General features: G+C 35.0%; 1 protein-coding gene across 1 annotated transcript in view; it reads left to right on the top strand.

The window, feature by feature from the left end:
• The window catches only part of LOC129952449 (zwei Ig domain protein zig-8-like), a 180068-nt gene extending 159250 nt beyond the window's left edge, over positions 1–20818 (top strand). The window contains exons 5-7 of the mRNA XM_056065032.1: positions 19954–20200; positions 20309–20406; positions 20518–20818. Coding sequence (XP_055921007.1) covers positions 19954–20200; positions 20309–20406; positions 20518–20645 — 473 coding nt within the window. The 3' untranslated portion in view covers positions 20646–20818. The remainder of the gene's footprint in view (positions 1–19953; positions 20201–20308; positions 20407–20517) is intronic.
• The last annotated feature ends 4070 nt before the right edge of the window (positions 20819–24888 follow it).

The following is a 24888-nucleotide window of genomic DNA, read 5'->3' as shown; positions in this document are numbered from 1 at the left end:
ATTCCACTTTTGTCTTTTTTTTATAATAAGCTCAGACTCAAGGGGATATTAATACCCTTATTATAAAAAGACAGTGTTGTGAGCACTAGGAAGAGAAGAGAGGGGTTGAAAGTAGATGCCGGTGCACATTGGTTTTGAATTCCTGAATATTGCAATGACTAGAAAAGACAAAGTGTGGTAAGGCATTCCACATTCGCGTAGTACGGCAAAAGAACGAATCTCTGTACTTGACAGTACGACTGAAGTTGGGCACAGATGAATATTCCTAGAAGCGTGGGTATTACGGTTGAACTATTTAAGGTTAGGAATGGCTATTTCTCTTGAGGATAAACCGTTAAAATAATGGTAAAAAAGCATGAGACAAGAAACTTAACGACGATGTTCAAGCGACGTTAATGATCCTATGATGGTGTTATCACCAATTAATTTAAATGCTCTACGTTCAATGCTGTCCAGGAGGCTTAAGAAGGTTGTAGGTGCACTAGCTCAAAGATGGGAGTTATACTCAAGCTTTGGACGTTTATAAGTTTTGTAGATAACAATTCAGATCAGATCAGAGGGTAGAAAACTAAAAGTAGTATCGTCAGCGAAAGAATGTATTTGATTTGAAGTTCCAGACAGGAGATCATTAATAAAAATGAGTAATATTGTTGGAGATAGAACATAGCCCTGTGGCACACCAGTATTTATGTTGTGGCTTTAAAACTTGAATGCACCCAATTCTACTTGTATTGAACGATCCTAAAGGTAATTACTAATCCAATGAAGGAGGGATTCATAAGAACCGAAAGGACGCATTTTCGATAAAAGAGCCTGATGTCAAACCCTATCAAATGCTTTTGAAATATCAAGCTCGATAATCTTACTTTCTCTAAAGCAATGTAAAGATTCAATCCACTGTTCGGTGAGATGAACCATGAGATCCCCAATGGACCTATTGTTACGAAAGCCGTATTGTCGGTCATTAAGAAGCTTTCGATCTTCGAGATATTTCTGGAGCTGATAATTTATCAGTGTGGCTTCAGACCAGGAAAGTCCACTATCGACCAAATATTCACACTACGGCAGATCTTGGAAAAAACCCAGGAGCTTCAAATCGATACTCTCTTTATTGATTTTAAAGCCGCGTATGACAGCATCTATAGGGAAGAGCTCTACAGAGCAATGTCTAGTTTTGGCATCCCTGTCAAACTTATCCGTTGGTGCAGAATGACGATGGAGAATGCACGCTGCTCTATCAAGGTTGGAAAAGATCTCACCGATGCATTTGATGTCAAAAACATCAACATCGTTCTGGAAAGAATTGTGCAAAACTCAACCGTCAACACTAGAGGCACAATCTTCCAAAGGTCCATCCAATTACTCGGATACGCAGATGGTATTGACATAATTGGAAGATCAAAGCGTGATGTCAGTGGAGCGTTTTTGAGCATTGCGACGGAAGCGAAGAAACTGGGTTTAGTCGTCAATGAGGGCAAGACCAAGTATATGCTGTCATCAAAAAAGGACACTGAACGACGACGTCTTGGACAAAACGTCACCATGGACAGCTATAACTTTGAGGTAGTTAAGGACTTTGAGAAGAAGAACAGACAACGACACCAGCGCTGAAATCAAACGAAGAATAACTCTTGCAAATCGCTGCTTCTTTGGGCTTAGAAGGCAATTGAGAAGTAAAGTCCTTTTTCGAGCATGTAAAATCACCATCTATAAGACACTCATCATCCCGGTTCTCATTTATGGCGCTGAGACCTGGACCCTGTCAAAGACAGATGGGAGCGTCTTAGGATGCTTCGAGAGAAAAATTCTTCGGGTGATTTTTGGTCCCGTACGCATAGATGGAGAATGGAGGGGAAGATATAACGACGAACTGTACGGGCTGTACAGCGATACTGACCTAGTTAGCAGAATTAAAGTCCAACGGCTTAGATGGCTAGGTCATGTAGAGCGGATGGACATCAATGCTCCAGCCCGGAAGGTCTTCGAATCCAATCCCGAGGGACGGCGCAGTAGAGGAAGACCGCGACTCAGGTGGCGTACTCAGGTGGGAGAGGACCTCAACCAACTTGGAGTGCGAAACTGGAGACATCTAGCTAGGGACCGAGTTGGCTGGAGGCGCTTGTTGGTTGAGGCCCAGGTCCGCCCCGGACTGTAGCGCCACCTTAAGTAAGTAAGATAATTTATCAGCTTTCCATTACCTTGGAAAGAAGTGGTTTTGCCAGCGTTGAAGAACACCTCTCGCCACAGTACGAGTGCGAGATTGGTCCCTTGGAATCAATAACGCGCTCAATGACAGGCAGAGTTATAACATTCGCTGGCAGCGTTGATTTAGCTGCGGTTAGCTTTCTCGAGAGATCTAACAAATGAAGTGTTATTTACAACGAGCGTAGGAACCGCATTATTTTTTGCATTATTTTTTGCCATAATTTTTGGTCAGGTAAAAATTTGATCCGTCAAATATGAGCGTGTTAGGCCTTTCTGGCTTGCTTGAACTTATTCCGGTTTTCTTACCTTCTTGACCCTAAAAACCTCTTTACAGCTTGCATCGAACCATGCGTTTTCCTTAGGTTTGATGTTTTTTTTACCCTATTAGGGATAAAATTGCCCATTACCAAGAGAATCAAGAGATATTTCGTAGACACCCAGGTCTGCAGTTTTTTGGTAAACGTTGCTTTAATTTTTCTATACTAATTTAATGTTGCAGTCGTAGCTTTGTCTTTGAACTTAAAGATTTGTTCCTCGAAATATTGTACAACATTCCGAACGTAGCCTGCAATTCCAAAATACTTAAAATTATCTACTTTTTCTACGGGTTCTTGACCAATGGGAGGATAAGTGTGATGAGACTGAGCATCTAGTTTTCATTTAATGAAGATTCATTAGCCTAAGTGATAGTAAGCATAAATTGTCTGCGTAGTGTAGATGTTTCAGGTATGTTTTTTTCCTGGCAAGGCTAACCGCAGCAAATCAATGATGACCAATATGAATCAAATTGGTGACAGTATGTAGCTCTGTCTGACTCCACTTTGGAGACTTCAAATTCTTCTTTTCAATCTATCTCCGTGACAATTGGACAGCTCATTAGTCGCCTTAATAATAGCAATGAGTTCATCCAGGATACCTTTTCTTCACAGCCAAATAAACAGTTTGTTGAACTATTCGAAAACCTTTTCAAAACAAATTAACAGCAGGCAAAATTGTGAACGATTTGCAAAGCACTGACTGCCGCAAGGTATTGATGTGATGAATGCAGGAGGATCCAATACAGAGTCTTACTTGTTCAGAGCAAGCAACAGCTTCGAGGTGTTCTCTTAAGCGTTCTAAAATGCAAATACCTTTTAAGTGTTCGCATTTTTTTTAAGAGTTTGAAAATTATTTTCTTTGTCCACTCTTGTAAGAGGGTTTTAGAAACTCTTGCTAATGAACTTGGCACAGATTGCATTAATTCCGAGTGAATGCTTTTTAGCCCTACTTCTTTGTAGTTGTCCAGAGCTTCACAAAACATGCATACCTCTTTGTGCCCACGATGCTTGTGAGCATTGAGGGAATTTGTTTTATCAAGTAAATCAGAAGATGTCAGCTGTACCTAAAACTAAAGCATCATTTTTCTTTCACCTTCTAAACTGGTCCTCTTCCAAGATCAGTAGGAAGCCATTTATATCATTCGCCGGGTGTTGTTTTGGGCAATGATTTGAATTTGGTTATCCTATGGAGAGGGTTTTGCTGTCACACATATTTGCAGCTTCTCCTGCTTCTTGAGCCAAAACGTTGGTGTATTTGATCTTATCACATCTTACGTCATGTTGAACCTCTTTTATCGTTTCTTTCTTCTTTTCCAACAGACACTAAATGGGGTGTTAATTGCATCCTTTCGTTGATTATTGCCCAAACCTCTTACGAAAGCCAGTTGTTGATTCCCACTTGCACATGAAACACTATTCTTTCGTGAAAGAAAAATATCAATACTACTGCTTCCAAAGCATCGATACATCACGAAGTGATTAATTTTAGTTTTAAAAAGCTTGTTTTTTTCTACACCAAGGCCATTTTGTGACCCGTCTTGTTATCAAACTTGGTATGTATCTCGAGTTACAAAACGATCAGTATTGTAGAAGTTCACAAACCGTTGCAACTGAAAATTCCATGCTTTCTCATAACGTGCCTGACCCTTTGTTGTTATTGCCAATCTTAGCACTTAAGAATTTTATTATTATTATGATGTCTCCGCTCATTGTACTATTGCAGGCGGCACTTTTCCAACTGTAAAAGAATTCTTTCTCTTAGGCTGTAGAGGGTTTAGTTGGAAATTCCACCACCTAGTAGTGCCCATGAAATTAGACGTCTTAAAGCTGTTTTATCTATCGGCAGCCCAATTTCAGCTTCTTAGGTGTCTTTCCGGAATAGATAATTGCAGTGTTAAGTGTTGGAGACGTATACTTTATCAATCCTAATAAATATCGTACTTTACAAAGCCTTAAGTTATAAATCTTATACCGCATTAACTCTTTCTCTCTAGTTAAAAGAATCAACCGTTCTGTGGGCTTTCGCTTCATGCATCCAGGAGCGTCCTCAAAAGCAATATCAGAAATAAATCTCTGTCCAGGAAAAATTCCCTATCAGTTACGAAGAATGCTAACCTCCATAACCTATATCAGAGAAACCAAAGAGCTTTGCACCTACAATTTTGGCTTAATTTCCGTTTAGGGCCCCCTTGAATTGGCCTCGAGCTATTTAACGTCACTTGGGTGTTTTCTTTGTTGATACATGGAGCTGCTAGTCTACATCAATGAGGCTGAAACAATTTTCAACTTGGAGGACATCATTAGCCGCGTTAGTGCTGATATGCGGCCACAAATTTTGGAAAAAAGTCATCGAAAGTCTTACTTACAACTTAGAATACATCCGTGGCGGTAATATGACAAAAATTAATGTGGTACACTGGGCGTATACGCACTTTTATTATATTGCCAATGTTTATATTAAAAGTCATCCCATCTTGTCTGTGGCCTCTCCGTTATTTCTTGAATAACAAAAATTCTTTGGACTAAGATCCATGTAAAATAGATAATGTTCTAAGATTAAAAAAGAGTGTTCAAGAAGTACTTAACTATGAGCTTGACACAATAATAAAACCGATCACAATTAACGATGTAATGGAATCACTAAGCGGAACCAAAAGTACAACTCCCGGCGCCGACAAAATGTCTTTCAAAATGCTTAAATATCTACCCGTAAAAGTAATACTCAAGCTAGTAAAGTTATATAATAATATTTTGAAAGAAGCTGTTTAACTGGATGAATTGAAAAAATCTCATTTAATTCTGATTCCTAAGCCCAATAGCAACCAAAAAGCTTTAGACAGCTACCGTCCAATATCCCTTCTTTAAGTACTGTCCAAATTATTCGAAAAAAAATTATAAGAAACAGGTTAAATGGACTCAAGAAAAACATCTCAACAGCGGTCAACACGACTTTAGACTAGGAAGAGGCACCCACACTTTGATTCTCATGCTAGACCATGCAATGCACGCAGAGTTAGCCTTTGAGTTAGCGTTTGAAAGGGTTACTGCTTATGGAGTGATCAATCAATTAAAAAACTATGGAATCAACAAGCAATTACTTCAGGTAATTTCTTCTTTTAAGTCAAATAGAACAATCATCGTGAAGATAAACTGACACCTTTCAACTGCTAATTCCATTCAAAATGGAATTCCGCGTGGTTCACCAATCTCTGTCAATCTGAGCAATGCTGACAATATTTTCGTCTTAGCATCAATGATTAACCAGAAAAAGTCAAAACCACTTTAAACTCGAAAGTATCAAAAGTACTTGAATGGTGTCATGAATCTGGACCAAAAATTCCAATAAATAAAATGGATGCATTACATGTTTGTAGAAAACACAATTGTAAGCAGAAATACTTTTAAGAGGAGCTATCCAACAAGGCTTTACTGTATACTCTCATTGGACTAAGCAAAACGAGCAGAAGGTGCAAGTAAAAATAAATTATGTGCTTCAGGAGCATTACCTTCAACTCCCATCGAACTTTACTCGTCTCAAATGCACACCAAATGAGGTTATTATACAAAAGTTTGCTGAATTCATAGAAATTGGCAATTTTAGTTGCATCGTATAAAGTGTGTAATGGTGTAGCCGGATACTGCGTTTATATGCTTGACAGTACCAACAAAAAAGCTTCACTTCAACAACTTATCACCCCTTATCAAAATTCATATACTATGGTGAGGTAATGGCATTAGTGGAAGCGTTCAAATATGCCCTAAATTCAACTGTCAAAACAGCTATCTGCAGTGACTCTCTCAGCGCAATTCTGGCTATTAAATACAACAAAAACCAGGTGCCATTCATTAAAGTTTCAAGGGCCCATCTCTGCTTAGAATGTCCACGTATTCATTTAATATGGTCACATAGGATATTTAGGTATTCCAGGGAATGAAAAAGCAGACTCTAGTGCATATAATGCCTCAAGAATAAAAAATACCTCCATTTGCAAACTCGATGTTGATTTATTCATTCAAGCTTGTTTAAGAGGAATAAGAGAATCATTGGAATCAATCAAAATCATTTCTGAGAACACATAAGCCAAATTTATCACCTATAACCTATAACAAAGATATCAAGCAGTACAAATTTTACGATTGAGACTAGACCATGTTTAAAAAAGAGGCTGGGATGCGACCCACACTGATAACTTCCCATCCCGTCTGTCGATTTGTCTTGCTTAAAAGTTTGTCTTTATGTACTCGTTTGTTTAAGTTTTGAAAAGCTATTTGAGTCGAAAGTAAATTTTTACGAAGTTTTAGTATTGTTTTTTTTTTTAGTTTTATTTTTTGTAACAAAAACTGTCAATTCGATTTTTTTAAATTTTACAAACAATATTTCTTATGAGATAAAATTACTTTAAAGCCAATACTTAAAATTTTTAAAGAGACTTTTATACATTTTTTTTAGGTTTTTATTTTTTGTAAAAAAAACTGTCAATTCGATTATTTTCAAACTTTAACTGAATGTTGACAACAATATTTTTTGAAAGATAAAAGTAAATAAAATCCAATATCTCTAAGTTTTGAAAAGATATTTAAGTCGAAAATCAATTTTTACCAAGTTTTATAATTTTTTTTTTTAGGTTTTTATTTTTTGTAAAAAAAACTGTCAATTTGATTTTTTTCAAACTTTAACTGAATGTTGACAACAAGATTTTTTGAAAGATAAAAGTAAATTAAAGCCAATATCTCAAAGTTTTGAAAATTTTTTCGAGTCGAAAATCCATTTTTACAAACTTTTATAAATTTTTTTTTAGGTTTTTATTTTTTGTAAAAAAAACTGTCAATTCGATTTTTCTCAAAATTTTTCAGAATGTTGAAAACAATATTTCTTATAAGATAAAATAAGTTTGAAGCCTAAATTTAATGTTTTTGAAAAGATATTTGAATCGATATTCAATTTTTACAAACTTTGAGTAATGTTTTTTTTAGATTTTTATTTTTTATAAAAAAAACTGTCAATTAGATTTTTCTCAAAATTTTATGAGATGTCAAAAACATTATTCTTCGTTGCACAAAATTGTTTTAGAGATAAAATCATATTTCAGTCGTAAAATTTTGGAGGTGACAAATTTTTTTTTCAGTTTTATTGTTTAAAAAAAAACCGTTATATTGATTTTTTTTCAAAAAATATACTTGTTTGGTATCACGTTACAATCTATTATATAAAATTTAATTTAAGTTTTTGGTTCGTAAGATATTTAGGGTTAACCAAAATTTTCACCTTTTTTTCAAACTGCTATGGTAAAAAAACCACCTACGCAATTTTCTTGAGAGCCCTTTCTGCATCTTTCTGCCTTTTTATCTGTATAACAAAATTTATTTGAAGTCGATATCTCTTCTGGTTCTTGAGCTATGGACGACGAAAAAAACGTCGCGAACGTACGGACGTACGGACGTACGGACGTACGAACGTACGAACACACGCACGCACAGACATCTTTCTAAAAATCTTTTATTTCGACTCTAGGGACCTTGAAACGTCAAGAAATGTCAAAATTTTCAATTTGACAAATCGGACCCATTACAATAACTTCCTATGTGAAGTCAAAAATCGCATCTCTTTAAATTATTATTATTATAAATATATGAATGTATTTGAAATATTAATATATAAACCTTAAGAAAAATCCATTATCAGTAACCTCCATATAGGCATAGTATACCCCGCCATTTTAAGCCGGACAATGTAAATTTATCTGTATTGTATCCTTTGAAAATAAAATAAAATAAAAAAAACGTAGTCATAGGAATCAACAAAATACTACATAAAAAGTAACTTTCTGGTGAGGATTGGTAAGATTAGTGGACTGGCGAAACTTTCCGTCAACTATAATAATTTCCATATCTTTTAAAACATCTGGCCAACACTGGATTTAAAACGTTTAAGGTGCTTGCTCTCTGTAAGCAGATCGCATATAAGCTCGATAATAGGTGTCATAACCGGACACTGTCTAATAGGAAAGCACGCCATGAGACTAGGCGTATTCTCAAATGAATTTTGCAGAAGCTGTATGGACGAGGAAGAGGAAGAAACGGTTCTTCATCTTCTCTGCACATGCCCTGCTCTAGCTCGAAAACGCAAGAATTACCTAGGAGAATTTTTCTTTAACGATCTAAACGATCTAAATAATATCGGGATAATCAGCCTCTCACGTTTCGTAAGAGACTCTAACTGGTTCCATTGAGCTTAGGAGGAAGCCTCAAGATTCATGTGGTATCACAATGGGCCATTAAACTGGCCTAAGTGTGTCCGTTCCACCTTGGACAGCCACTATAACCTAACCTAACCTAACCTAATTAAATCAAAAATAAATAGTGTGTTAAATTTCACATTTCAAACACAATTAGAAGCTATACTAAAAAACGAACGGAATCATCATAACCAAAATAAGGAAGTACGGATACTTGGGGTAGACTTTTCGAAGTAGAAAATTTGTACATTTCCTAACGGAAAACAGAACAAAAGGATTGTTTCCTATTGTTTTATGTTATTTATGTGTTCAACCTTTATTTCAAATATAACTTAAAGTCTCAAAAGTTAAAACAAAACATGAGTTAAAAATTACTAACAGGATTTTCTCATACCCTGCATACTAAAAATATTTAAACCTAAATCAAGTATTCACCCTAAGTGTTAATGTGCTAATTTCCGGTCCCTTTACACAAACCCATATTACGAAAGTTAGTTTGTTTTTTTTTTTTAAAAAAAGGGTGCTAGCTTTTCTATATATCTAAATTCTCGAATGAAAAAGTTTTAAAAAACCACCATCATTTCTGCTAATATGATGAGATAACACTTAAGGTGTTCCTAAGGAAGAAAAAACAACTTACAAGTTGATGTACCTAGGTTATGACACGATGACGGCCTAAACTTTCACCGCCACAAAAACCCTCTATGGTGGATAGATATTATGTCGAAAATGTTTTTTTCAGTTTACTTAAAAAAGTAACGTGTTGAATTTTCCAACAACAGAAATAACAACAAAAAAACGAAGAAAAAGAAGAAGAAAAAAAATAAAATTGACGTGAAACGATGTCACCTTTTCGCATGAGTTCAGATTTAATTTAGTGTAACAGATGTTGGCACGTATTGCCAAGTATTTTTGAATTGAATGGCTTCATCATGATGGCGGAAATATTTTATGTAATATTATTCTATAAGAAATTCAGTGTATATACATATGTAGTATGTACCTTATAAACCTCTATATAAGAGCTACCAACTTCTACTATAGCTCCCACCTACTTTAACTTTATTGTTGAACGTGTGATGCCTTTGGAAAGATGTACATATAAAGTTAAATTATATACCTTTACTTTTCAAAACCTTTACTTTTCATACCTTTACGTTTCATACCTTTACAAAAATGGAATTTATTTTTATAGAAATTTTGTTTTGATGACACAATTTCTATTCAATTTATACGATTGCATAAATTCTAGAGTCAATAAATAATAATAACAATGGCTTTTGCTGTTAACTGTCTTTTCTTGCATATTGAAATATTATAATATTTATATGACAATTTAAATCAACAAAAACACATGAAGTTCTACTGCTTGACTGCATGCTTATCGACTGAACACAATAGAGTTCTGAAAGTAGTAATTTCAATTATTCAAAAACTGCAGCTACAGACGCGATAACTTTCAAAAAGTGTCGCATTTCTTACGAGAAACCTTGCCTCAAAATCAATTGACTTTTCAAGTGATTTTAAAACCATATTTTTAACTAACCTTGCATCAAATATTAAATTGAAATGTAAATGTACAGTAGTAAAAACTTTATTCAAACCTTCAACTAAGTAAGTTAAAAATAACTTGTTCAAATATTAAAACACTCAATATTGGCCACTGAATTCATCTTCTAAGTTTTCGTGTCAATATTCAAAATCGCACCACATGTCAATATCAACAACGTATCCGAGTGATTGGACAGATCTTTAGACTGTTGAAGATTAAGTTTTGCACAACTGTTTTCAGAACAATTGTTGAAGAAGTCACATGACAGTCGCCTTCATCCTTCAACCTCATTTAATATTAAATGCATCGACCTTAATAAAGCAGGCTGCCTTCTACATCGTCGTTTTGAATAAACGGGCCAATTTTTCAGTGATGCCAAAAACAGGCATTGCCCTGTAATGTTCTTTTCTCTAGGTACTATCGTAAGCGGCCTTGAACGCGATAAAGAGATAGTGGGTTGAAGTCCTTGTGGTTTTTTCCAAGAACTGCTATAATATGAAGATCAGGTGAATGATGGACTTGCCTGGTATGAAATCACACTACTATACACCTATCAGGTTGTTGACGAATGGCTTCAGACGTTCACACAATTTAGCAGAAAGTATCATGTGATTAATGTTAAGGAAACTGATGCCTCTGCAGTTGGCGTAGTTCAGAAGGTCTCCTTTCTTATGTATTGGGCAAACTATGCAATGATTCCACTCATCGGGCATGCTCTGTTCCGATCACGTTTTGCAGATGAATTGGTGTATACTCTTTACCAAGGCATCACCCGCTGCTTTGAATATTTTGGCACCCAATATCTCCTCGATAGTAAGCTTCTCATACTCCCTTTATTAACTTTCCATAGGAAGTTATTGTAATAGGTCCGATTTGTCAAATTGAAAATTTTGACATTTCTCGACTTTTCAAGGACAGTAGAGTCGAAATAAAAGATTTTTAGAAAGATGTCTGTGCGTGCGTGTGTACGTACGTTCGTACGTTCCTACGTCTGTATGTCTGCACGTCCGTACGTTCGCGACGTTTTTTATTGTCTTTCATAGCTCAAGAACCAGAAGAGATATCGATTTCAAATTAATTTTGTTATACAGATAATAAGGCAGAAAGATGCAAAAAGGGCTCTCAAGAAAATTGCGTGTGCGGTTTTTTTTACCATAGCAGTTTGAAAAAAAGTTGAAAACTTTGGTTAACTCTAAATATCTTACGAACCAAAAACGCTAGAGACTTGAATTAAATTTTATATAATATATTGTAACGTAATATCAAAGAAGAAATTTTTTGGAAAAAATCCTTTTAACGGTTTTTTTTATAAATCAAAAAAACTGAAAAAAAAAATTTGTCACCTCCAAAATTTTACGACTTAAATATGATTTCATCTCCAAAACAATATTGTGCAACGAAGAATAATGTTTTTGACATCTCATAAAATTTTAAGAAAAATCGAATTGACAGTTTTTTTTACAAAAAATAAAAACCTACAAAAAAATGAATAAAAGTTGGTAAAAATTGATTTTCGACTCAAATATTTTTTTAAAACTTTGAGATATTGGCTTTAATTTACTTTTATCTTAAAAAAAATATTGTTGTCAACATTCTGCAAAATTTTCAAAAAAATCGAATGGACAGTTTTTTTACAAAAAATTAAAAACCGAAAAAAAATTAACAAAAGTTGGTAAAAAATGATTTTCGACTCAAATATCTTTTCAAAAATTTACAATATTGGCTTCAAACTTATTTTATTTTACAGAAAATATTGTTTTCGATATTCAGTAATTTTTATATAAAAATTCAACAGTCCGTTTTTTTCATAAAAAAAAATAAAATCTACAAAAAATAGTACGCAAATTTGGTATAAATTGATACGAGTACATATAAACAAACTTTTAAGCAAGACAAATCGACAGACGGGTTGGGAAGTTATCAGTGTGGGTCGCATCCCAGCCTCTTTTTATAATTTTTGGTTGAAAGTTTCTTAATTTACATATTTCGAATACTTGAAATTAAAGGATCTGACGTTGTAAGCATCGTAGTCATCGAATATACTATATTCGTAGAAGGAAGACTTTCTGGTATGATTTTCCTTTAACTTTCTTGACTCCATATGTTTTCCTTCTAAGGCATCTCCGGATAATTGTTCAAAAGGTATGTAACACAAATAAGAATTTAAATATAAAAGCTTTGTTTCATTCGTTAGTTTTTTAAAATTTTCTATATTAATGTTTATGCCAATAGACAAAACTCTATTAAGCTTAAAAAAGTTGTAAATCAAATCTTCGCTTACCCCGGTTAACTCAGAGCTAAGATTTTCCTGTCGAAAAAATGTGCGAGCGGTGTTGCCATCGTTCGGAGAACCGTATCCAGGCTTAGGTTGGTCAATCAGAAGACCCATTTTTTCTTTGAATTCCCTTCGAATCCTTTTTTAATTTGATAAAAAAATGTCCCTTTTCGAAGATCCACGTACTTTCCAACACTTTAAGGACAATCTATACCCAATATGAAGTCTACACTCAAAACTTCTAATCCAATTGTGTAGGGTCGATAACACATATTTATAAGTTTGTCCATTTGGTTGAAGATCGCCAACATTTTGTTGGTTCATGAATTTTGGTGTTGCACCACATATGTAGCAGGTTTGTGTCGAACGAGTTCAGTTCATTCTGGTCAACTCATTAATCTTAAGATTTTTTGATAAAATGCAAACGAATAGGTAAACAGAAAAAGGTAGAAGACGGTGCAGTGTTATTAACCATATCGGTATTTGATTCAACTAATTTAAGAGGGCTAAAGGCGGTGATGAGCAAAAACTCATCTGTTAAATTTGAATCCGAAAATAATTGCTTATAGTTGCTATGACCCAAAGAACTATCGAACCTTACATACAAAAAATCAAATCAATCAAATGGGGTGGCGCAACAGGGCCTAGTGACTTACAACTCTCAACCATTCCTGTGTGCGAGTACTGTTGTCAGGAATGGAAGGGACCTACAATTTTGGGCCGACTCCGAACGGCTAGTTTGAGAAAGCAATTTTTCATGACAAGAATTACTCTTGAAGGATTTGTCAATTCCTCGCAAGAGGCAGTACCCGCGAAAATTATTTTTTTTAAATTAAGGTGGCACAGGCAGGGATTGAACCCAAGACCCCTTGCATGACAGTCCAACGCACTAACCATCATGCCACGGGTACTACGAACCTTACATACAGATAAGTTTAAGGGGTGCAGAAGGATTGAAATGAATTTCTTCGCTTGATTGAATTATAGATGAAGCCGTTTTATGTAAAAGCTCTTGTAGATTTACTTCTGCATTTGTTTCATCAGTAGTGATTCTGAGGTAGTAAATCCTTTTTGGTTTTCATCATGGAATAGTAACTTGGGAATGTATCAGGGTGAATGTTATTTATAACCTTTCCAAGCCTTTCATATGATCAATATGTAATCAAGTTCGATGACCATAGCTAAAGCGTCTAAGGGTGATAGAGACTTTTTCATATCATCCTTTTTACTTGATACAGTTCCAGCAAATTTGATATCATTGTAATCTCTGTCATGAAGTAAATCCGCCACTCTTCGTTTTTTTCGACAAGAGATGAAGGTCTTCAAAATCTTTGCGTGATCTACCTCAATTGGGACTTTGAATATCTGCTGCTCTATTTTCTAAAAAATTTGAAACATCTTCATACATCTTAAAAGGCTTTAAATAAACACAATATTTTGTATTAAATTGTTTGATATTTCTTCCTGTTGACCTCCAATAACTAAACATTTGTAAAGTATACTTATTTTAATAGCATCTGGAGCATCATCTAGTTTTAAAAATCCAAAACAAAATCGAAAACGGTTGTACTCTTGACTTTGGACCGGCATTTCTCGGTCCATTTCTCGAAACAAGCTACCTGAAATGCTGTACAAAACCAAAACGAATGTCTCACGAAAAAAGCAAATAGACGCAAATAACATGTTGCCAACATCAAGCTTAGTTTGAGGCAACAAAATATAAAAAAAATTATATAGGTGTTTTTAGGATTTTTTTGTAAACCTTACTTGAATATCAGTTTCACTAATTTTTCGAAGTCGACCAAAAAAAGCTTATAACTTACCGATTTTCTTATAAAATCTTGATTTTTTTATTATTACTTCAATACCTTAACACAATTAAAATGAATAAAACGTTCTATAACAAAAAAAATTGAACTTTAGGCTTCAACTTGTTTTGTGTTTTCCATTTCTTATTTGTGTCTATGTTCCAGAGCTTAGATCTCATCCAAATTACCTCACTAAAACACTCAATATTGACCACAAAATCCATCTTCTAATCTTGCGTCACATTGTTCAGAAACGTGCTACTGCCATCACGCTTTGATCTTCTAATTATATGTCAACATTTAGAACGTATCAATATTTAGATGAACCTTTAGAAGATTGTTCCCCTAGTAATGAAGATTAAGTTTTACACAATCCTTTTTAGAATAAATGTTGAAAAAATTGCATGACAGTGCATCTTGTCTACAACCTCATTTGACATTAAAAGCGTCAGCGAGATATTTTCCGACCTTGGAAACGGACAAGTTTGACAGGAACAGGCATTGCTCTGTAAAGCTCGTTTTTTTATAGACGATGTAATACGCGGCCTTAAAATTCATAAAAAGATGGTGTTTTTTTTCAAGATGTAATGTCAATATTTGATCAATGGGGGGCTCTTCTGGTCTAAGGCCATACGATTTGGTCCTATCAAGTTGTTGATGAAAGGCTGACGTTCATATAACACAGCTGAAAGAATTTTATACGAAATGTTCAGGAGACTGATGCCTCTGCAGTTGGCGCAGTTCAGAGGGTCTCCTTTCTTAATTTACTCACAGGACACGGGTCCATTAATTCATTCTTGCACAAGATGACACTTTCCAGAACAAGGGAGTGTTCCTGTGTAGGGCCTAGTGAGAATTGGCTACACGTCATCGTAGACTGTCCTCACTGTGCAGATATTAGAGACATCTATATGGTATGTGTGTCATTAGAAACGAAGATAACTGGATCTTCAGTGGAACCCTTAGTATAGAGAAACTGCTGGGAACCTAGGTATTTGTGCAAAACAAGTTTTTGAACGTAGGAGGGTGTTAGATAGGTTAATCAACTACTTCACTGGACATTCCTCGGTTGGTGTCATGATGAGATGTTCCTGGCTTGCTGTATATAATGGCTTGCACCACTACCAGTTGCTTGAACTGGTTTTCGTGCGGTCCAGCATATTTGTGATGTTGCTCTGCATTACTACCAGTAATATGAAGGCTGCCAGCCCTTGGACTGTAAGGAGTCCATCTGGAAGTTACGTTTACGGTTGCAAAGCTCGACCTGAAGCTATATTCGAATGCCACGGGAGACAGGAGCCACGAAGTCTTGCCGGTTCTGGTGTCTAATTGACACTGGTTGACTTGGCTCAGCATGTCTAAGAGTAGGCCTCCTAGTGGGAGTATCGTGGTGGCTGTGTTTACCGTATGCGGTGTTCTAAGGGTTCTATTTTACTGTAAAATTATACTGGGGTAGTACTTGTACTGAACTAGAGTGTTGACCAACACTTTTCTTGGTCCCTCTATTGTGGGTAGGCCCACCGTAAAATAAGTCCTAAACGGAAGGTGTTCACGTTAAGCATGTCTATATCTGTCTCCTTTCTTAAGTATTGGGTAAACTATTCTATAATTCCACTGCTTTTTTCGGACCACGTTTTACAGATGTTGTTGTATATTCCTTACCAAGTCATCATTACCTGGTGCTTTGAATATATTGGCACCGATGTCGTTAGCTCCAGTAGCTTTATTGTACTTCAGAGTCGATATGACTATGTTCACTTTGTTGAGGTATTTTTTTTTATAATTAGCAAACACTAAAAGGGTTTTTTATACCTTTAATATGCCAAAGACACAGTGTGAGCATTAGGAAAAGAGGGAAGGGTTGGATAGGAGGTGTTGGTGTACATTGGTTTTAAATTTCTGAACATTGCAATGACAGGGAAAGATAGAGCGTAGTACGGCTAAATCACGAATCTCTGTACTTCATAGTACGTACGAAGTTGGGCTCAAGGGTAAACTGATGGGCATTCCTAGAAGCGCGGGTATTACGGTTAAATTGTTTAAGGGGAGGAATGCAACTGGCTATTTCACTAATAACGGTAAAAAAGGGTGAGGCAAGAAACCTTGCGTCGATGTTCGAGTAACGTAAACGAGTTGATGATGTTAATGTCACCAATCATTTTAAAAGCTCTTTTTTGAATACTGTCCAAGAGGCTTAAATAAGTTACTGGAGCACCAGCCCAGAGATAAGAGTTATATTCAAGTTTCGGACGTATATAGGTTTTGTAGATTGTAGCCAGATCAGACGGAGACAAAAATTTCTTGCAACGTCTCAAAAAACCTAGACATCTTGCGGCGTTTTTGGCAACAACGCGTATGTGATCGCTCCACAAAAGGTGGTTGCTGATGCATATTCCGAGGATGTCAAGATTTTCTGTTTCGTTGATGCAAGTGCCAATCATAGATAGTGGCAAAGACGGTTTATCTCGCTTTAACGATGCAAGACAGCATTGGGTTTTCGAAGCATTAAATTCCACACGATTTTGTATTCCCCATTGTACAATGCTGTGTAGGTCGGAATTTAATGAGCTAATCATATTTTGCCGTTGCAGTTCCACATCCGAAGAAGAGGGATGTGAGTCTGAAAACGAAAATCAAAAGCTAAGAGTTCTATCGTCAGCGAAACAATGTATTGGATTAGAAGTAGCAGACAGGAGACCATTTATAAAAATGAGGACGAGGGTCGGAGACAAAACGGAGCCCTGGGGCGCACCATCGTTTATTTTATGAGTTTCAGACTTGAATCCGTCCAAAACAACTTGTATTGAACGGTTCGAAAGAAAATTTCTAATCCAACGAAGAAGAGATTTGTCGATACCGAAAGCACGCATTTTCGATAAGAGAGCAAGATGCCAAACTTTATCAAATGCCTTTGAAATATCAAGTGCAATAATCTTACTTTCTCTAAAACGATGTAAAGATCTGTTTCACTGTTCGGTGAGATGATGATGAGATGAGGTTGGTTAGGCGGAATTAATTTTCTTACTCCCATGCAGCGGAATTCGTTTCGTCATCGCCGTTATATAGATTGAAGCAGTGATTTTTTTTTATATTTTTAACATAGACTGCGTTTCTACTTCGATTTTGCCTTGACCTTCTTTACAGGCTTTGGTTCGTGGCTGGTACTATTGGGAGGTTTTGTACCTTTTGGTAAAATTGTGACATCCCTCTATCTCCTAGATAGTTCTCATAGCTTCTTATACTCCGTATACTTTCTTTCTAAGAGGCCAGTGTTCCTCTCTCCTCCATTGCTCGTAGAGCTCGCGAGGCAGTCCTTGTCAAATTAGGAAACCTAGTATTTCAGAGGTAGCATTTCTGATGGCTGCTGGGCAATGTCGCCACGATTCATTCTATTGCACTTCTTGGATGGCGGTAATATCTTCTTTCAAGCATTTTAGGGCTTCCTCGAATTATTCCACTGGTGTTCTATTAAAGAAGGACCTAACACTCTACATAAAATTAACACCAGTAAATGCTGCCTTACCCAAGGATTGTTGGTGCTTCGAAATATTTTTTTATGATGGTATTGCTTGTTTGGACATAAATTCTAACCCTCGTTTGTAGCCACTTACTTAATGAACAAACAAGCTATAAAATATCATTGGAACACCAGACACGACAAGTAGTACCCGTAGCGTGATGGTTAGTGAGTAAGACTGTCAATCTGTTCATTAAAGAGGACTGCAGGTTATCAATTAACAAGTACCGCAAGATTCGGTCAGTTAATTCGAGTGACACTAGTATGTTTCCGAAAATCAACAAAATATTCAGGAAAAAGAACGACAATGACCTTCCGAGTCTGAAACTCCAAAGAACCGAAGAGAACAGAAGTCATCTTTGACGATGACTTTTACATAATTGAAGATCCGAAGGAAAAAGTGGAGGCGGTGGGAGCTGCTTTCCAGCAAGTGTACAAGGTGAATGTTAGCATTCGCCCCAACCACGACCTGGAAAACAGAGTCCAACTTAATCACTTTTAATTTCGAAATAATATGACACAAATTGTAATCTGAGAACCGCGGTTTCATGCGGTTCAATGACGACTCATTGGCAAATGCCATAATCGCCCAGCAAACGGGACCAAGTCCCTAGTAAGAGACGAAGGTTGAGCTTCAGCTCATCTTCAACTCAATAAAAAACAAAAAGTCAGCAGGTGTTGATGGTATATCCAACATTGTACCAAGACATTTACCGATGGAGGGAATTGACATTTATACCACACTCTTTAAAAATACACTATATAATGCATATTATCCAGTGCATTAGAAGACCGCTGTATTTCATCCTCTCCCGAAAAAGGGAAAGGACAACTCCAACCCGTTAATTAAAAAAAAACTGTCAATTCAATGTTTCTCAAAATATTATTGAATGTTGAAAACAATATTTCTTATAATTAAAAATTAAATTAAAGCCATAATCTCAAGTTTTTAAAAAGATATTTGAGTCGAAGTTCAATTTTTACTAACTTTAAGTAATGTTTTTTTAAGGTTTTATTTTTTATAAAAAAAACTGAAAATTCCATTTTTCTCAAAATTTAACAAGACGTTAAAAACATTTTTTTTCGTTGCCCAAAATTGTTTTGGAGAGTGCTTGCTTCAGGCATTTTGTAGTACATCTAATGGTCTACAAAATCTGGGTAAGTTATACATGGGCTGGAAATTCATTTAGTTATTATCACAGATTATTGTAGATCCCTGGAGTTACCCTAAAAGTTTTATGACTTCCCTGAAAAGTGAGTGTATAACCTATGATTCTAGCTGTTGTCATTTTCCAGTCACTTAGAAGCTTTGATAAAACTTAAGAGACTGTTTCCTCCCAAGATTTCGAGTTGTTCAAGAATACCGAAGAAGTATGTTTTTACAAGAATTTGTACAAAGTTTAGGTGAAAAGGTTGATTTTCGAAACAACCTTAATATCCTGTTATCTTCACTTGTGAGTTTTGGATGAAATGCCTTTTTTGGCTGGAGAATTAGATATGTTTCTTTTCTTAATATTGTTCAGACAAGAAGTGTCAAGTGTCATGTAGAAAGTAAGAAAAATCCTTTCAACAACTTGTGTCTAAAAATAATCTTAAACAAGAAAAAGGAAAGTTTATATTTAAATCGGTGTCCTAGTTTTAAATGTCAGCTATTTTTTAAATTTCTGCACAACATACGTGATGTTAATGTTGGTATAAATAATCTTCTTGACAAAAAAATATGTTTTTCTCGAAATAATTATGATAATAGATCTTTTAAAAATAAAACAAAACGAAACGAAACCCATGTGGGTTACTTCCATCAATCTTTATTTTTAAACAAGCGTAATATACCTACATTTCTTCATGCAAGAACAACAGTCTCGAGATAAAATTCTTGAATGTATGACAAAAGAATTTCCACCTTCTGTGATGCTTGTCCTCCTTATGCCCAAGTTAAAAGAAGCAGGTATTAACTTTTTGCTTCTACCTTTTACACATTTATATAGCTGCATATGTGCTATAAATATGACATTTATATATATTCTTAATATATATTTACAGTTACACCACCCCATGCAAAAGCTGTTATTGCCGGCCCACCTGACCTGCATTTCAAAGTTGGCAGCTCTATTATCTTAACCTGCATTGTTAAACAACCCCTCATATCAACGAAATTGGCCGGGCAGATCCATTGGTACCGAGGCGAAGCAATCCTTACACCCTTTAACAGCCATCCAAACGAAGCATTTGCCAACCTATCCCAAAGGATCTCAATGGAGTCACAATTAGGAGATACACTTAAATCAAGGTAATTTTACGTCATCCCTGATGTCGGTTGTCCCACCCTGCAGTCCAAAGTTAATTTTAAAATAAATTTACGACCCAAGTAATTATAATTTAATTATCATCTCGCCAGGCTAAGGATATCAAATGCCCAGACATTGGATACAGGGAATTATACTTGCTCACCGACGACAGCGAATAGTGCCAGCGTAATGGTTCATGTGATTAATGGTATTTATACGTACAGATTTCTTATCAGTTATTACATTGTTTTTCAATGTTTTTTAAAATCTACCTTCCTTTTTTTTAATTAATTAATAATATTCAAAACTCAAATTTCAGATGAAAAACCAGCAGCAATGCAGAAGAGCAAAGGAAACAGCCTGTGGAATTTATGGTCGTCATCGTCATTGTCGTCATTGGCCAATATTATTAATATCATCGAATTATTAATTTGCTTTGTGTTATAGTGTAACTGTACTGTACCTTGTTAAATCTTAACAAAATTTAAAAATTCGAAGCAAGAAGAAAAGAAAAACACTATTATAAGGAGTAGGGAAATTATAATAAACAAAAAAGAAAATTTAAACTAATTTATGACTTTAAGAATTTGTACAAATAAAAATTAAATGAAATTTAAATTAATTTATTTATTTTATTAATTTTTTTTTATTTTAACCTGAGTTATAAATATAAGGACGCCAATTATTGAAACGGAGCAAAAGTAAGTATTAATATAAAGCTTCTCATAAATAGATACGATTTTTACTTTGATTTTGAGCCAAAGACTATTTTCGACAGAAATTACGTTTTACTAAATATTGAATTCAAAATTTAACATTCTGTAATTTATATTACTTAAAATTACCTTGGCCCCACGTTGTAGTATACAAAAAAGTCATCGTAAGCAGGCTTTTAAAAATAGACATATGGCTAAATTTTATAGAACTACTAGCAGACCCGACCACGCGTTGCTGTGGCTGAGTAATTAAGGAAGGACTTAATAGACAAAATTGAACACTAATTTACATAACATCTTTAATTTAATTTTATTAATAAATACTATGCGTAACATAAATTAAATAAAATCACAGTTAAAGTTTACTGAAGTGCCAATCGATGAACAATATTTTTGTCAACACAAATAAACTCGATGGTCTCCCATGAGAGAAACATGGATTCTCTAAGTCTAAGCCGCAAATAGACATTGTTTTCCCTTGTGATTTGTTAATAGTCATCGCGAAAGCTAAACGGATAGAAAATTGCAGTCTTTTGAAAGGTATTGCCGAATCTGACGGTATCATTGGAATGCGTGGTAACAGAACGATTTCTCCTTTAAACTTTCCTGTCAAAATAGTTGTTTCGAGAACATTTCCGGTGATTTTTTTGATTACCAAACGTGTACTGTTGCATAGTTTAGGATGGTTCAAATTACGCAGAAAAATAATCGGTGATCAGATTTTTAACCGAAGATTGTGTGGTGGGATTCCTGATATGTCTAAAGAATTCAAAAATTCAATTGGAAAATTCATTATATCGTCTTCAACGACAGAAGCGTCGATTGACTGAAACGACATTATATCGCCTGGTAATAATTGTTGTATCTGGTAGTTAATTAGATCTACATCAACATTTTTTGCTGCCAAAATACCACGATTACTGAGAAAATTGTGATTTAGATAGTTATTTATTATATCTGGGAAGACATTCTCCATCAGATCATTTTTAGTTTCAATAACAGTACAGAAATTGTCTGGCAATCTTATGCATTGGGTATCTTGATTAAATTCCACTTCACCGTTTCCAATATCTAATAGTTGCTGAGAAAATACTCGTGCTGTCGGATCATTTTGGAATTGTAGTCGCATGTTTTTTGTTAACCTTAGTGTTTCAACGTTTCTCCATAAAAATGATTGTTTTAAACATGCATTGATTTCATCAGCAAAAGTAGAGCGAGGAATCATTGGCAATGTTTGCTGAAATTCACCAGATAATAGTAGAATAGCTCCACCAAAAAGTCTGTCATTACTGTTTAAATCCTGCAAAGTTCTATTTAATGCTTCGAGTGAATGTTTATGAGCCATTGTACACTCATCCTAAATTATGATTGAACTCCTTTGTAACACTGTAGCCATTCCACTCCTTTTGTTAATGTTACACATAGCATTTGGATTTTTATGGACATCTAATGGTAACTTAAAAGCAGAATGTGCTGTTCGACCACCATCTAACAAAGTAGCAGCTATGCCTGATGATGCAATAGCTAATGCAATTTTATTTTGTGACCGTACTTTCGCAAGGATCAACGATATCAAAAATGTTTTCCCGGTTCCACCTGGTGCATCCAAAAGAAACCACTTTGTTTAGCATCAACAGCAAACATAATCCGATTGTATACATTTATTTGTTCGTCAGTAAATAATGGTTCATTATTAGCAACAATTGTAGCTTAATCAAGATTATTAAGTTGTTCTTCTCGCTGCAAATCGCTATTCACTAAGTCTATAGCTGGACGCTTAGGTGATAGCATACCATAATGACTAAGTGATGAATTTGAGATCATAATACATAAGTTTTCAATTAATATCAATGCTTCATTAAACATATCTGGTGAGAAATCTAGATTTGGACATTGGTTTGTTTGTTTAAGTCGGTATGGTATATCTTCAGTCATGTATTTTTTATATTTTTCCAACAGTATAGATGACTGTGTTGGAAAACATGTCGTCAAGATGAATGTATTCTTGCATGTTTCGTGGACTACCGATGTAGCTTGAAGGTAAAATAACTGCACTGCCAATTTCATTGGTGTTTAAGCTTCCATCGATTTTCCAACAAAAGCATCTCGTAAGTGAATGTGAATAAATCGCAAACGTTCGCTTTCAATCTTAGCAAACATATCTACAACGTATTGATGATACAACATTACCATTGATTGGATCACACTGTTTGATATTGATGTGATATTCATCTTGTCCTTACCAGAATATCAATGGGTATTGGAGTGCGTCCTACAAACGGTGTATATCTGAAATTCTACTCACTGTATCACAACTGGATCACCGACCATAATAATAGCAACTTCATCTACGGTTGGCGCATTGAATCTGCCAGCGTGCTCTCCTGATGGTACTTTGTCAGCTTTGATGACAATTTGATAATTGTCATTTTTCAATTGTGGTAATACTCTTTTGAACAGTTGATCCAGATGATTACGGTTCTCTAAAAATATTTCCAACAATACTACAATTGCTCTCTCTTCTGCTTGTTCAATAAAATTATAATTATCGAGTTGGCACCAGAGATGAGTATTTACTTCATATGTAGCAGATCTACTTCATTAATTTATTTGTATGTATCTGCTACGTAGCAACTTATTTCTGCTTCGTTTTAAAATTTTGTCTAACGCACAAAATTTCATTTAAGATGTGTTGAATTGATTCATTGTGCCTGTCATTCGCTGCATTTATGTGCATCAGCGGCAATAAAGAAAATTGAATTTCAAATTGAGACATGCTTACAAGATGTTTATTTTTATTTTTCTCACAGCTCTAAACCACAAACTGAATTTTGTGAATTTCAAGAAGCATTTAACCTTCAAATACATACAATTTTTACGTCTAAGTAAGACTAGGTGGTGTATTTTGTGTTTTTTTTCATTATCTGCTACATATTTTACAAATCTACTTCGTTTTTTGGGCAAAATGTTTCACTTTTCTTGCTTAGCATTCTCATCCCTGGTTGGCACACGTTCTTCACAACTGCCCATGAAGCAGATTTGGAGAAATTTAATATCTTCATTTGGCATTGGCATCGATGATCCAATTTTATGGTACACTTGGCATTGTATTTTAAATGTTGTTTCAAAATTACGAAAATCAGATGAGAGATCGCAAATTTTAGATGCTCCAAATGATGTCATTTGAAAGCAAGAATTAAACTTTCGTGTCTTACGCAAAAATAATTTTGAATCATTTGAAATGCCAGAAAGTAATGATTTCAAGGGTTCAGGTGGAGTAGGAAGTAATGGCAATACAACTTTTGCTGATGCACAACACATACCAGGTGTTTCATTGCGAAATTTTAAATCTTGGCAATACTTACAAATTTTGTCCATCTCACCGATGGTAACTTTGGGATCAGCTGAGTTTTATTTCAAAGTCAAAATATATTTCCGAAAACATAATGATCATATATAATTAGAACAGTAGATTTTATATTAAGTGTTTTTCATTTGCAACGTATATGTAAACAATTAAGACCATTACTCGAAATATAAACTATCCTTTATCTTAAGTTAGACCAAATTACACATAAAATGCCAACTTTCATCGAAATCGGTTGACTTGGTGAAGAGTTCACTGGGAACATACATATGACACTGGATTTTTATATATTAAGATTAAAGTTAAAAAATTATGTCATGTGTAGAACTGCAACCGTTCCCGCTCTCAAAAATAGCCTTCTTCAATAAATGGAATATGTAACACAGAAAGAATTTTTTAAATCGGGCTTGTAGTTCCTGAGATTAGTGCCTCCAAACAAAAAAACAAACAAAAACAAACTCTACAGCTAAATAATGTAAGATAGATATGTATATAAAAGTCATACATAAAAGACAAGTCCTCATTAATCACAACTGAACCACCAGAAAGTAACTATTTGGCAGGGGGTGTACCCAAGACCATCATCGGGACTTATTACTTCAACTTT

This window comes from Eupeodes corollae, chromosome 3 (genome assembly GCF_945859685.1).
Source record: "Eupeodes corollae chromosome 3, idEupCoro1.1, whole genome shotgun sequence".
NCBI classification, from domain to species: Eukaryota; Metazoa; Arthropoda; class Insecta; order Diptera; family Syrphidae; genus Eupeodes; species Eupeodes corollae.
This window is presented reverse-complemented; position numbering and strand designations above follow the sequence as displayed.